The sequence below is a fragment of the Gopherus evgoodei genome, chromosome 5, assembly GCF_007399415.2.
Source record: "Gopherus evgoodei ecotype Sinaloan lineage chromosome 5, rGopEvg1_v1.p, whole genome shotgun sequence".
In the NCBI taxonomy this organism is placed as follows: domain Eukaryota; kingdom Metazoa; phylum Chordata; order Testudines; family Testudinidae; genus Gopherus; species Gopherus evgoodei.
In genome coordinates this window covers 50,134,646-50,150,737 of record NC_044326.1, presented here as the reverse complement: position 1 = coordinate 50,150,737, position 16,092 = coordinate 50,134,646, and the positions used below count along the sequence as shown (strand labels likewise).

General features: G+C 43.9%; 1 protein-coding gene across 1 annotated transcript in view; it reads left to right on the top strand.

Annotated features, from left to right (window-relative positions):
• The window catches only part of CORIN (corin, serine peptidase), a 289,680-nt gene that overhangs the window by 173,387 nt on the left and 100,201 nt on the right, over window positions 1-16,092 (top strand). The window contains 1 exon segment of the mRNA XM_030564547.1: window positions 13,199-13,306. Coding sequence (XP_030420407.1) covers window positions 13,199-13,306 — 108 coding nt within the window.

Below are 16,092 nucleotides of genomic sequence, written 5' to 3'. Positions count from 1 at the left end.
CATTTAGAGTCTAGACAATGGCAGAATCCAAAGAGACCTTTGCAATGATCATTTCATGTTTTATGTGAGATATTGTAGTTTCTTTATTTTCCAGGCAGATGGGTGTAACTGAAGGCAGAATTTGTCATACTGCATATAAGATTCCTTACACCCAATTTTACTAAACAAATCCAATGAAATTATGCAAACATATTTTAAAACAAATGGCACAGAAGTTGTTGGAACTCCTACAATTATCTTTTAAGGGGTGGGATGGAGAACTGACAGAAGAGTGTGTATTGGAATAGTGAAATTGAAAGGACTGGTATGTTAATAGAGGTCAAAGGGATGGTTAATCTGAAAGGTTGACCAGCCTTAACCAAACTGATAAGAAACTTAAAAAAGATTTGGGTTTAATGGAGATTGGGAGCAGGAATGAAGTTCAACTAATTCTTATTTTTTGAAAACTGGCCTTGGCCCATCCCTAATTAAAACTAAATTCTACCAGTTACAAGTGGAGGTTATAAAGTGTGATTTATATAATGATGAGAATAAGTAGCTGTCTAATATAGTATTGCCAATACCTTAATAAAAATATTAAGACATTTAGACTTGCATATTCATTTTCTTCAGACGCTTGCAAAGACATCTGCGTGCCTTTGTTTAAATTAGACTGAGTTTCAGAGTGCTGTTGTCAAGCAGTGCCATGCTCTAAATGTCATTTCTGTAGCTATGAAAGGATGAGTGTAAATATGTATTAGGGCATGAATGCAGATCAAACAGTTAACTTAGCCAGAAGAGGCACCATGGGGAAAAGACAGCTTTGTTTTGTTTACAGTGAGGAATAATAAGAAATAGATACAGTCAGAGTCACATACCGATGGGAAAAGACAGAGGCTTGCCAGGATAGTTCATGCTGATACAAATTCAAGACAAATAAAGTTTTGAATTTTAAACCTAGTGGGGTGCTGTTCTGCTCATATGAAACATACACAAAACTCACATATTTTCATTTAGTTTTATGGTTTTGGAATTTGCCATTCCATTCCTTTTATTTTTTTTATACACTGGTCTGAAAAATTCAAGACAGTGAGATTATTTTATTTCATTCTCTTACACACAGTGCTTGGCTTTAAGTCATAAGTTCAAATCTGAACTTCTGAAATAATGCAAAATTAGTAGAGAGAACAAATCTTTTTGTGGGGGTAGGAAGTGATTAATATCCATAGTCTAAAATTAAAATTGTTAAGCCAAACTTACCAAGCTCTCTCACATTTGAGACCACTCCCTTAGTTCTATTAACAGAAGTGCTAATACTAACGCGGACAGGCCAAGCCTGAAGACTGTCAAGCCCCATACCTAAGGCTGGGAAGAGGAGACCTGCACCCTCTGTGTGGCTGGTTACTGCTTAAAGGTTTAGGAACTCATGTTAATGAACTCCCTACCCTTTCTTTTCCCTCAAACAGTGCCATGAGCATTTCCAACCCTCTCTCTCCATGCAAAGAAGTGCAAAAGGGCTACAGTTATCTTTATGTGGCTCCTGTGTGCAAAGACAGAGGGTTTGAGGATGGGTATTCATCTTCTAAAAAGAATAATAACAGATTTTACCATGTAGCAAAATGTGTGGGAGTGTAGTGGTTACTGGAGTTCTGCCCCTTTTCCCTCCCTGATTACCAGGAATCACAGTTTCTTTATCTCGGTGAACTTTCTCCTCTTCCCTTGGTTGGCAGATTTACTTTGGAGCTCTCTGCCAGGAAGATGAGAAGTACACTAGAAGCAGGAAGTCTGCCAATCAGTGGGGCTACTGGATCATTAAGGTGCTAAAGGAGCTAATTCTGTTTTGGAGAAGCTAAATGAATTCTTTGCATCGGTCTTCACTGCAGAGGATGTGAGGCAGATTCCCACACCTGAGCCATTCTTTTTGGGTGACAGATCTGAGGAACTGTCCCAGATTGAGGTGTCAATAGAGGAGGTTTTAGAACAAATTGATAATTAAACAGTAATAAATCAGCAGACCAGATGGTATTCACCCAAGAGTTCTGAAGGAACTCAAATATGAAAATGCAGAACTACTACTGTGGTATGTAACCTATCACTTAAATCAGCCTCTGAACCAGATGACTGGTGGATAGTTAATGTAATGCTGATTTTTCAAACAGGCTCCAGAGGCAATCCTGGCAAATACAGGACAGGAAACCTAACTTCAGTACTGGGCAAATTGGTTAAAATATAGTAAAGAACAGAAATACCAGACATATAGAGGAACACAATATGTTGGAAAAACATCAACATGGCTTTTGTAAAGGGAAATCATGCCTCACTAATCTATTAAAATGGTTTAGGGGGGTCGACAGACTTGTGGACAAGGGTGGTCCAGTGGATATAATGTACTTGGACTTTCAGAAAGCCTTTGACAAGGTCCCTCACCAAAGGCTCTTCAGGAAAGTAAGATGTCATGGGTTAAGAGGGATGGTCTTCTCATGGATCAGTAACTGGTTAAAAGAAAGAAAAGAAAGAGTAGGAATAACTAGTCAGTTTTCACAGTGGAGAAAGATAAATAGTGGGGTCCTTCACTGATCTGTACTGGAACTAGTGCTGTTCAACATAGTCATAAATTATCTGGAAAAAGGAGTAAACAGTGAGGTGGCAAAGTTTTCTGACTATTCAAAATTATTCAAGATAGTTGAATCCAAAGCTGATTTTGAAGGGTTACGAAGGAATCTCACAAAACTGGGTGCCTGAGCAACAAAATGGTAGATGAACTTCATTGTTGCAGGGGAGGGATAGCTAAGTGGGTTGAGCATTGGCCTGCTAAACCCAAGGTTGTAAATTCAATCCTTGAGAGGGCTGTTTAGGGAACTGGAGTAAAAATCTGTGTGGGGATTGGTCCTGCTTTGAGCCGCAGGTTGGACTAGATGAGCTCCTGAGGTCCCTTCCAACCCTGATATTCTTTTTTTTTTTTTTTAAAAAGCAAAGTAATGCACATTGGAAAATATGGTTCCAATTATACATATCAAATCATGGAGTCTAAATTACTATTACCACTCAAAAAAGAGATCATGAAGTCATTGTGGATAGTTCTCAGAAATAACTCCTCAACGTGCAGTGGCAGACAAAGAAGCTAACAGAATGTTAGGAACCATTAGGAAAAGGGTAGATAATAAAACAGAAAATATCATAATGACACTATCTAAATTCATAATATGCCCACACCTTGAATACTGAATGCAGTTCTGGTCATCCCACCTCAAAAAGGTATGTTAGAATTGGAAGTACAGAGAAGGGCAACAAAAATTATTTGGGGTACAGAACAGCTTCCGTACAAGGAGATTTTATGAAGACTGGAACTGTTCAGCATAGAAAAGAGACGACTAAGGGGGGATATGATAGAGCTTTATAAAATCATGAATGGTGTAGAGAAAGTGAATAAAGAAGTATTATTTACCCCTTCACATAACACAAAAACATGGAGTCACCCTATTAAATGAAAAGGCAATACATTTAAAACAAACATAAGGAGATACTTCCTCACACAATGCACAGTCAAGCTGTGGAACTCTACCCTGGGTTGTTCTGAAGACGAAAAGTATAAGGAGTCTTAAAAAGAATTAGGTAAGTTCATGTAGGATAGGTCCATCAATAGCTATTAGCCAAGATGGTGAGGGATGCAACCCCCCTGCTCTGAGTATCTCCAGTTTCTGACTGCCAGTAGCTGGGACTGGACGACAGCGGATGGATCACTCGATGATTGCCTGTTCTGTTCATTCCCTCTGAAGCATCTGGCATTGGCCACAGTCAGAAGACAGGATACTGGGTTAGATGGACCATTGATCTGACCCGGTATGGCTGTTCTTATGTTTCTTATCTTCGTTTTTACATTCTCTCTCTCTGGCTGGCGTTAAATAAGCCTAGAGAAATCCTGCCTTCTTTCTTGCTGGTATATTGGTGCTGTCTCTCAGGTTACTGGGAGTTCTTTGACTAAAGCACTGAGTCTCAGTATGGAGGTACATATCTCTCATTTTTACTGGACATATCTATATTGCATGAGTGTCTACATACTATACTGACTAATCTCATTGTGTCTTGGCCCAGCATACTTTGGGAGAAGTGTGAAATGGAAGGATTTTTGTGGGATAGGTTAAGAATTCTTGGGTTGTTCTTAAGTCCAGGTCAAGAATCAGGATAGACATCTTCCTTGGGTGTGTAATTGTTACAGTTGTTCAGTGCTGTGGTACACCAAACCCATAAGTAGAGTCCTACCAAATTCACAGCCATGAAAAACATGGCATGGATCATGAAATCTAGTCTCCCGCATGGAATCTGGTCTCCCCTGTGAAATCTGGCTATTGTAGGGAGGTCGTGGTATTGCCGCCCTTACTTCTGCACTGCCTTCAGAGCTGAGTGGCCAGAGAACAGTGTAACCTTATCCTTTCTATCAATGAACCAATCACTTATCTCTAAGTTACAATTTGACAGGTACTAGCATCAATTTACTACTGCCATCAGATATGACAAAACAAAACAATGCACCTGTTACAGTGTTGTTAATTATGCTACTCCAAAAAATTCATTGTGAATAATTTTATCTACTTTAGTGTCTCACACTGTAACAACGTGGAACAACACTGAATTAAGCAGGATAGTAAGTGTTTACACTGAACACAAGAGTACTTACTGGCAGTGTTCCCTCTAATTTTCCCACCCAGATGAAGAATGAATTTTGTTATGTGCACTAATATGGAGGTGATGTGTGACACACAACAAAATTCATGTGTTGGGGGTGTGACCAAGGGATTCAGAGTGTGGGATAGGGCTCAGGGCTGGGACAGAGGGTTGGGGTACAGGGGGTGAGGGCTCTAGCTGGGGGTGCAGGCTCTAGGGTGGGGATGGGGAAGAGGGGCTTGGGGTTCAGGAGAGTGTTCTGGTGTTATGCCAGGGAGAGAGGACTCCCCCCAGCTCTCTCTCCCCCCAGCAGCACCTAGGCTGTGGAGGAGAGGTGTCTCTCCCCACCGTGGTAGCTCTGGGGCTGGGGCTGCAGGATAGGCACCCCTTGTGATGAACTGGGACTGTTCTTAATGTGGCCTTTGAATGCTGATTGGGGAGTGTTCGCCTGGGAGGACGGTCTGCATTGGGGGATGGGAGACTGGCCTTGAGAGAAGATACCTGAGCATGTAACCTGAGAACCCAGGAAGGGGTTAGAGGCCAGGTGACACCTCTGCCCAGGAAGCCGAACAAAGGCTGGGGGAGAAGGAGATGCTGGGGAATGAGAGAGTTTCAGGAGCTGGCTGGGGAATGGAGAGAAGCACAGACAGGGCTCTGACCCCCCCAATGGGGCTGTGGTGCTCCTGGGAAACCAAGTTGGACCTAATTGGGGAGGATCCTGTTGTCTGTGCCTGCAAGACCTGTCTTGGACTGTGTGCCTGTCGTCTAAATAAACCTTCTGCTTCACTGGCTGGCTGAGAGTCATGGTGAATCGCAGGAAGCCGGGGGTGCAGGGCCCTGACTCCCCTATACTCCGTGACACCCATTCCCTGGCAGGTCTGGGCCAGAGCTGGGTTTGGGCTGGGGGAGGGGCACTGCAGCAAGTCCATGATGGAGCTGGGCTTGGCCCATGGGAGGGCCACTCCAGCCGCAGTTGAGTCTAGGCCGAGGTAGGGGTGCCCTGACTGCAGCTGGGTTTGGGCCAGGGTAGGGGCACCCCAGCTGGTCCAAGCACCCTGGCCATGGCAGACTTGGGACCGGGGGAAAGGTGCCCCAGCAGGTCCCTGGGTGGGTTCCCTGAGTGGTACTAGGAAGGCTGCTGCGTGGCCGTAAATTGAACTTAGTTTACTGGGTCCAGGGAACTTAGTTTACTGGGTCCTTCGTCCCATCTGCCACACTATTGACAGTCATGGAAAGAAAGAGTAAACCCACTTGGGGATGTCTGTATTAGTAGATCATTTGGAGAGAAAATAGTGGACCAAATTCTGAGCTCACACCAGCGTAAACCAAGAGTTATGCCTTTGAAGTCATTCTAGTAAGATCAGAATCAGGCCCACAAGTTCTTATAGTAAAAGACTTGAGGTCATATTTTCAAAACAGCTTACTCTTTGTTTAGCTGTGGCCCTTGAAAATCAAGAGTGATCCTGGGTGGTCTGGAAGTGAGGATGGGAGTAAGGATGAGCAGTCACAATTGCTATAATTTCTGAGCCCCAGAAAATAATTCATGAGAATAATATTGGAAGTTCCATGCTGTGAAAATCATTAGATACAATGAGAAATTGATTTGCATGTGCTGTTTCACAATAGGTTAAAATGATTTTCATAATGTAGCCCTAGCTCCCTCTGCTTTGGGTCTATAACGCAAAGTCAGGCTGGACAGCTGCAAGAGGGTCTTGGAAGGCTGATATGTTAGCCCAGAATGTTAAAAGTCTTTTTCCTACAAACTGAGAAGGGGTTACCTCAGGTCAGTTAGGGACCCCTGATTCCAATTAAGGGCTGCCTGAGGCCTTTAAAAACCCTTCTCTGGCAGAGAAGAGGGGAGGAGAGAGAGAGAAAAAAGCTGTTGCCAGACTAATGGCAGCACAGAAATAAGCAGCTCAGGATGAAAGGCTGTGCTCCTTCCTATAGGGGAAACAGCCAAACTTGAGTGCCTGCTAGTGGGAGGACTAACACCCCAGGGCAATCAACAGACGACACCCTGCACCAGTGAGGTGGCAGTGAAAGTACCCTTCCCCGGGTTTTGTTTGTTTATGAGACTGTTTCCTTTTGTTTGGTGGAGGATCACCCTAAAGGCTGACCCTCACTCCTGAAATTAGGACTAAGGGAGCACAGGAGGGGGAAGGCAAACCCTGCCCTGAGAGAGGCTTCTTACCTCAGGCCAACCATTGCCAGAGGGGGAAGCGCTAAATCTGATGAGAGAAAAGAGGTGCTTTGCCACGCGTGGTGATAGCAGTGGAATAGGCTTCATGGCAAACCGTCCCAGGGCAAGGTAAATCACTTCCACTCCAAAATGGATGACCTGGTGACAAAAAGACTACGAGGGTCTAGATGGCTTCCCATTAGGAGTCAGAACAGCTACAGCAGGAATGAATTAACTGCTGATGTGCCAGCAGCCCAGGATCGAGCCACCCTGAAGGAGGTCATGAACCAGCTGAAGGTCCTGACCGTTCTGACATATGGCCATGATGGGACACGGTCCCTAAGGGCAAGTAGTTACCTATAGAAGATGAATTGGAAGATGATGTGGAGGCATATCTTCTTGCCTTTGAGAGAATGGCCCAACATGAGGTCTGGCCCCACGACCAGTGGGCCAGCATCCTCGCCTCTTCCTGTCTGGGGAGTTCCAGAAGGCCTACTATAACATGGCAGTGGAAGTGGCTACATTTACCCCCAGCTAAAAGCTGAGATTCTGGTGAGGTCCAGGGTGATGACAACTCTAAGGGCTCAGAGGTTCCATGAGTGAAGGTATCCAGGATGGCAAAGCACTGATGTCCCACCTGTTCAACCTGATCCCTCTGATGAGGGAATTGGCTGTGCCCCAAGATCCACAACCTGGAGAAAATGATGGAAGTCGTAGTCTTGGACAGGTTCAAGAGAAGACTACTGCCAAATCTATGAGAATGGCTCAGCCAAAATGACCCCTCCTCCTATGATGCATTATTTGCTCTTGTAGAGAGACACTTAATGGCCAAAAAACTTTCTCGGACTACCAGGAAGAGATGCGCTGGATCAAGATGCCAGTCCCCGCCCCAAAGGCCTGTGCTTCCGAAGCACTGGGCAGAACTATATGGGGGGGGGGGTTGAAGAGTGGCTTGAGGCCGCAAAGGGACTTGGGGACCTGGGGAGAAAGGATCGTGAGGTAAGGCCCATAGCCCAAAGAATAAAGGGATATCTCAAGTAGGATATAGGTGTTATGCTTGTGGGGACATATAGCGGCCCAGTGCCCTGATGTGGAGGAGCGCATGCAGTGCAATCTGGGGTATCATGAAGATCTTTGTGGCTTGATAAACCTTGTGGGAGTCACGATGGCCCCCCATAGATATATGCAGCTAGTTAGGATGAATGGCATATAGACCATTGAATTAGTGGACTCTGGAAGTGCTATCATGCTGGTCGCAAGGAAATTTGTGGGGCAAGACAAGTTGTCTCAGGCCAGCGCACCGGAAATAACCTGTGTACATGGTTCTGTTAATTATTATCCACCATCCCTGTAAAAATTGAGGTCCAGGGGAATACCACAAGGGTGATAGTGGAGTGGTCCTGAAATTCCATATCTAGTCCTTATTGGATGAGACTTCTTAGGGTTTGGAGGCCTACTCCCCACAGAGGAGTCAGAGGAGAGTAGTGACCCCGGGTTTAATACAATGGACCCGGTAACTAGCCCTCTCCTGATCTTCTGTGAATTAGCCCAGAACTTGTTCTCTACAACTGGGAAGCCTTGGAAGACTAGGCGAGAAAGGAGGGCAGACAAGAGGTTGGGAACCAGGATCTTGGCCAGAACCAAAAGGCTGCACTCATAGGGAAGAAATCATGTCCAGCTGGCAGGGGGCGACGCAGAGAGTCGACAGGTTAGAAGCTGAACCCAATTCCACTGAGACCAACCCTGAGAGAGAAACAGAAGTAGGGCCCCTTGAATTTGAACATATGGGCCCTCATTTGAGAATTTTGGGCAGGATCATGCCAATGATCTGCTATAAAATAATATTAGAAAAGAGATAGTTGAAGTGAATGGAGGTCCCAGTGGAGGGAAAAACCCAAGTCCCAGGGCCATATTTCATGATAAAAAGGGACCTATTGTATAGAGTAGTGTGACTGCAAGAGCAAGAAGTGGAGCATCTCTTGGTACCTTGAAGGCACCACAGGACAGTGTTGGACCTAGCTCATAGTCATTTATCGGAGGACATCTGAGGGTAGATAAGACCCTTGATTGAATCCTACAGAGAGTCTTTTGGCCAGGAGTTTATATAGAGGTGCAACGATATTGCGCCTCCTACCCAGAATTCCAACTGCATATCCCCCCACCGCACTTGAGGGTCCCTTTAGTACCTCTGCCAATTATCAAAGTCCCATTCAAGAGGATAGCCATGGACTTGATAGGCCCACTGGAGAAGTCAGCCTGGGCCATCAGAGTGTGCTCGTTGTTCTGGACTATGCCACCCGATATCCAGAAGCCATACCCCTATAAAACACAACGTCCAAGACGATAGCTAAGGAATTAATCAAAATTTTCTCTAGAGTGAGATCAGGGAACCCCTTTGTGTCAAAGTTGATGAAGGACTTGTGTGCAGTGCTCCACATATGGGCCCTAAGAATGTCAGTCTACCATCCACAGACTGATGGCCTCATTGAATGCTTTAATAGGACACTGAAGAACAGGATACAGAAAGTGGTGAGCCAGGATGGGAAAAATTGGAATATCTTGATACCTTACCTGACATTTGCTATAAGGAAGGTTCCCCTGACTTCAGCTGGGTTTTCCCCCTTTGAGCTGTTAAACGGTCACCACCCCTGCGGCATATTGGACATCACTAAGGAGGGCTGGGAGAACAACCTACAAGGGAAGAGGCGTCACTGAGCATGTGATGCAGATGAAGGACAGGATAGCCAAAGGTCCCCATAGTGTGGGAACACATGGAGAAGGCACAAGAGGCCCAATAGATGTTTTACAATTGCCGAGGACAGCCCAGAAATTCCAGACGGGAGATTGAGTAATGGTGCTGGAGCCCACAGCAAAGAGCAAGATCTTGGCTGATGGCAGGGGCCATATGAAGTAACAGAAGCCACTGGGGAGGTCAACTATCAGGTTCAACATCCTGATCACCGGAAGCTAGAACAGATCTACCATGTCGAACCTATTGAAACCCTAGCAAGACATGGAAGCTCATTTGGTCATCCTAGAGACATCACCCCAAGCAAGCAAACATCATGGACAATTAGGGATATCCCCTAAATTGACCCTGAACAATGAACAGAAGTCATCAATATAATTAACGGAAGTATGACATGTTCTCAGAGAAGCTAGGTGGGACCACAGAGGTTCATGACCACATCGTCATGGATCCTGAAATAAAGGTGAATGTTAAGACATACTGGATCCCAGAGGCAAAAAGGCAGGAGATCAGGACTGAAGTTGGGAGAATGCTGGAGCTGGAAGTCATTGAGGAGTCTTATAGTCAATAGTCCAGTCCAGTTGTCCTGGTACCTAAGCCAGATGGCAGCATGAGATTCTGCAGTGACTTCTGAAAATTAAACGAGATGTCCCAGTTTGATGCTTACCCATACTTTGGATAGATGAGCTAATAGACCGGTTGGAAAAGCTAATATTTTGTCCACCCTTGACCTGACCAAAGGCTATTGGCTAATCCCTCAGGCCAAGGAAGCCAAAGAGAAAACTGCCTTTTCTACACCAGAAGGATTGTACCAGTACACAGTCCTCCCTTTTGGATTACATGGGGCTCCCACAATCTTCCAATGGCTCATGGATAGGCTGTTGCATCCACATGGCAAGTGTGTGGCCACTTACCTTGATGATGTCATCATACCAAGCCCAGACTGGGAGACCACACCTAGAAAAGTTTGAAGCAGTATTGGATAACTTGAGGAAGACAGGTCTCACTGTGAATCCTTCAAATGTGCAATAGGGCTAGCAGAAACCAAATACCTTAGGTATGTAGTGGGGAGGGGCATAGTGAAGCCCCAACTGAGCAAGTAGAGGCGATACAAAGTTGGCCCCCTAACGATCTGGAAGAAACAGGTCAAAGCATTCTGGGAATAGCTGGGTAGTACAGGCGATTCATTCCCCACTTTGCTACCAGAGCATACTAGTTGGTAGATCTAATAAAAGCCTGGGGCCCAGACATAGTGAAATAGACTAGTGCAATTGAGGAGCTTTTACAGATCTGAGGACCGCCCTCTGCAGTAACCGGTGCTAGTATCCCCAGACTTTAAGAAGGAGTTCTTACTGCAAACGGATGACTCCGAGGTCAGGTTGGGAGCTGTGCTTTCTCAATGGTAAGAGAGAAAGAACACCCAATCTTATTCCTTAGTAGGAAATTCCTGCCCAGAGAGCAAAGGTATGCCGTGGTAGAGAGGGAATGCCTTGTTGGTAAGGTGGGCCATGGAAACCCTCCAATACAACTTACTTGGACAGAGGTTTATCCTCATCACTAACCATACCCCCCTGAAATGGATGCATGGGAACAAGAAAGAAATGCAAGGGTAATGAGATAGTTTCCTGTCGTTACAACTTTTCCACTTCAGAGTGCAACACAGTTCAGGGACCAGGCATGGCAAACTCTGATGGGCCTGTCAAGAGTGCACTGTTTTTGACCCAAATAGCCCAAACCCATGGTGTTGAGCAGGGTGTATGTCTGTGTGAAAAAGTGAGGCCGGATGGCTGCAAGAGGGTCTTGGTAGGCCGATATGTTAGCCCCAGAATGTTAAAGGCACTCTTCCCTATAAGCTGAGAAGGGGTTACTTGAGGTCAATTAGGGGCAAGTGATTCCAATTAAGGGCTGCCTGAGGCCTTTACAAAACCCTCCTCTGGGTAGAGAAGAGGGGGACAAGAGACAGACGACAGACAGACACAAGCTACTACCCAGGCTAGTAGCAGCAGGGAAATAAGCCTCTCCGGGGGTGAGAGGCTGTGTTCCTTCCCCTAGGGGGAAACCTGATGCCTTCTAAGGGAAGACTGACGCCCCAGGGCAACCAACAGGATGACACCCTGTACCGGTGAGGAGGCAGCAAAAGTTACCCTCCCCCCGGGTAGTTTTTTTTGTTTATGAGACTGTTTCCTTTTTGTTTGGTGGAAGATCACCTCATAGGCCAATCCTCAGGCCTACCCTGAAAACAGGACTAAGAAGCATAGAAGAGGGAAGGCAAACACTGCCCTGAGAGGGTTGATTGTCAGGCCCGCCATCGCCAGAGGGGGAAGCACTAAGTCTGGCAAGAGAAAGGAGGTGCCTTGTCACACAAAGCACTGTGTCATCCCTTGGAAAATGTTAAAATTTGCTCATCTATGTCTTGATAACATTGTTAGTACAATGACAGATGTGATGTGTAAGATTTGTGAGTGCTTGATCCAGCCCATCAAAACCAATACATCTTTCCATTTGCAGATTTCCAGTGCCTACACTTATCTCCAATTTTCAGGAAAGATGTGTTTCTAGCTTAAAAAGATACAGCAGGCCCAGACCCTGGTCTTCAGCCAAGGAACATGTAGAACAAATCAGGCCTGATTCTGGGGTCATGGTATGCAGGGCTGGTCCCCTGGGCATATATTAGGGCAGCCTGAGGCTTCTGCTAATTTACTTCTGCTACCAATTCCACAAGGGGCGGAAACCATAGCCAGGTTTTGGAACAACCCGTGAGTATCCCAGCCAGACACACTTTCCTCCAGTCACTGGCAGAGAAGGTAGGGTAGCAGTCTTTATGCAGGCTTTTCATCACCAGAGAATCTCCCTATGCTGGAATCTTTCTTGGGCCACATATATGTTTATCAATGACCAGGTTGTGTGAGCACTGTGGTGCAAAGGGACTTCCTGTTTCGGAGGATTTGGCCAACGCATTTCCTGAGAATAGTAGGAAGAACTGAGAATTAACCTTACAGCCATTTTGAAGCAAAGAGACGTACTTTCTGAGCGGTAAATAACAGTAGCTGTTGCTTAATAGCAATTTGTATACTAACACCTTTCATTTAATGGCAAACATTTTGCTGGGAACCGATCCTGTTCCATTGACTTTAATATTAATTGGATTCGGATATTGGCAGCAGGCATGCCGCTTACCACTTTTTTTTTTAGGAAGAAAGTCCCTGCCACAGGTAGGTCTCTGGGACTGTACCAGGGAAGTGCTGGGGCTGCACACTATCTTTCCATGTGCTTTCTCATCTGCATCCTGCCCTGGCACTGGAGTGCTGGGTTGTTCTGAGCCCTGGCCTCAGACAGGTTTGTGGGTGGGGGAAGCAAGTCCCAACACTTCCTTCCTGTCTGCAGCCAAACAGGTCCACAAAGTGTCCTTTGATCCTTCTTCTTATATCAGTATCCGTATTGGATTCTAATGAACTGAAGTGCTTATGCAATATAGTTGTTGGCTTATATGTGTGTTTACTATCGTAATATAGCTATTGTGTGTAGCTATTAATGTAGTTTAACTTGCTCTGTCACTGCTGTGGTGCTGTAAACATAGAACACAAAGTAGTGTTTTGGTTGATGTGCCTTTGCAAATATTTGTTTTGCAGACTGCAGTGATGATGTGTTCCGCTGTACTACTGGAAAATGCCTCAATTACACCTTTGTTTGTGATGGATATGATGATTGTGGAGACCTGAGTGATGAACAAAACTGTGGTAATTGGGAGTGTTTCATTTTCTGAAGGCTTTAGTATAATAGCATTGTCTAAACTGACAGAATCTTTTCCTTACCAGACTTACCAGAAACAGTAATGTACCCATGTGTTCTACTTTATTTAGCAAGGAAGTGAACGCAGTTTAAAGTTTGTGGCTCTTCATAACTAATTTAAAAGATTTGGAAAATCCTATCATTCAATGCTTTTTCAGGAAATGGTATTTTTCACAATTTTTATGTTTTATACAAATCAGGTGCATATTTAATTGAAGAAATGTTGACTTTGTTATTTATTGTAAACTTATTCAAGTTGTGTTGTCAGTTTTCCAGCTAATTCAGCAGTCCATATGAGACAAAATAGAACCTAAAAATGCTGCATATCATTGGTGCCAGCAGAACATTATGACCTAAACTCTTCCTGCATAAGTAGCAGGACAGACTTGTCCTCCTTGACCATCAGCCATTCGCTGCTCTTTAAATCCTGTTCTCCACTGAATTTCAAGGCTCTTGCCACTAATAATTATCTTCCTACCTCTCTGATCATTTATTCAATGTCTTGTTTGGACAGATCCTCTTGTCTCACATCCACATTACATCAATGGCTAGCTTGAAATGGAATTTTTCCCATAGAAATTTTCATGGGGGAAAAGTCTCCATTTGAAATTTTGCCACCAGGAAATAATGGTTTCCTGAGGCAAAATTTAAAGAGTTAGTGCAGAAAAACCTTATTTTTCCAATTTTTTGCCAGAGAGGAAAAAGTTAAACAAAATGAAAGTGCTACTTTCTCTCTGAAACAGCTACCATTAAATATGAAAAATAATATTTTTGTTAAATAAAAAAATCTTCCTTTTTAGCTTTTACTTTCATTTTCTTCTCATCTCCCAGAAAAGTTCGAGGAGAGAAGGTGTCCATTTTTAACAATTTCAAAACAAAAATTTTCACAAATACCAAATAAATTTTTTTTCTAAAGAAATATATTCAATATATTTAAATGAAAAAATTAATCAAAAATGAAATTTGATTGAAAAAAGGTTTTGGCAAAAGCTCTTTTTTATTAAAAATGTTTTCATTGAAAAAAAATCCATCCAGCTTTGATCACATCTTATCTTCTTGATATTACTTTATCCTATATAGTGCCCCTAAGATTCAACCTTTTTTCTCTGTATAGACTACCAACGGCTTGTTCAAGTGTTTATTGTCTTGTACCTTGGTTATTGTAATCTGCTCCTCACTGCCCTGGATACTTCCAATCTTGCCCGCCACAAGTCTGTTAGATCGGTTTGAGTAGTAGGCAGTGCAAGCTGCTTTGATGGACAACAGGCATTAGTAACCTGCGATAACAAAACTCTCCACAACTGTCCCACCGATTTTTTCTTGTAAATTTTTTTCATTGAATCTGATCACTTTTACTCACAGTGAATAGACCCAAATCCTTCAAGCACTTAATCTTGTGCATAGCTTTCTTCAAGTGAGTAATCTTCATATGACTTATGAATTTACTATTTTGAAGACTTTAGTGGGATTTTCTTATGTGAGCAAAGTTATTCATGAACTTAAGGACTTGTCTACTCTAAAAAGCTGTACTGCTTCAATGATACAAGTATAGTTAACCTTTCTAGTCCAGATGCAGTTACTTTACAAGGGTATAGCTATTCTTGTTGGGGAAGGGAAATAACTATACAGGTATAAGTCACCTTTCTACTGAGATAACTATTTTGGGAAAAAAATCACACCCCTAACCAAAAGATTATTCCAAAAATTTTTAAGTATAGACCAGACCTTAGAGTATGTCTGCACTTAAACCACTGCAGCTGCACTGCTGTAGCATTTCAGAGTAGATGCTTCCTATGCTGATGGAAGGGATTCTCTTATTGGCATTGGTAATCCACATCCATTAGAGGGCAGTAGCTAAGTTGATGGAAGAATTCTTCCTTCAACCTAGCACTGTCTACACTGTGGGTTAGGTTGGCATAGCTACATCTCTCAGGGGTGTGGATTTTTCCTTATTCCTCAAGTACTTCCATTGGAATCTCTATCAAAGGGACTACTTGTGCTGTAAGGTATTACTCCTTGTGAGCTAAGTTGGTAGAATCAGGCCCTTACTGTGAAATCCTGACCCCATTAAGGTGCTCAGTTGTGTAGCATGCTTGGTAATAATTGTTGAGAAAAATGGAAACAAGTTAATCTTCCTAACTTAATAGCATAATACTGACATAAAAACAATGTTTGACCGTGATTACTCTCAGATTTGTTGTGTCCCGTTCTCTCTTCTTCATCTTTAACATACTGTCAAGAACTTTTATACCAAGTGTATTCTGTATATTCAACCTTTCCTAAGGGTTCGACAAAGAAAGTTTCATTACTTGAGGAAAACAGAATAATGAAAGGGCAAAATAAGGCTAAGACTTCTGTCTTTTCTTTTGTCATTTCGTCAATCTATCCAACTACACACTCAGCCCCAGAAGAAAAGTCTGTCCTATCTCGGGGACTCTCTTTCTGCCCTGCCACCCACCACCAACATGATAGAGTTCTGCAGCAATCTGGAAGCCTACTTTCGCCATCTCCGACTCAAAGAATACTTTCAGGACAACACTGAACAGCGCACTGATACACAGGTACCCTCCCACCAACAGCACAAGAAGAAGAACTCCACATGGACTCCTCCTGAGGGTCGAAATGACAGTCTGGACCTCTACATTGAATGCTTCCGCCGACGTGCACAGGCAGAAATTGTGGAAAAACAACATCGCTTGCCTCATAACCTAAGTCATGCAGAACGCAATGCCAT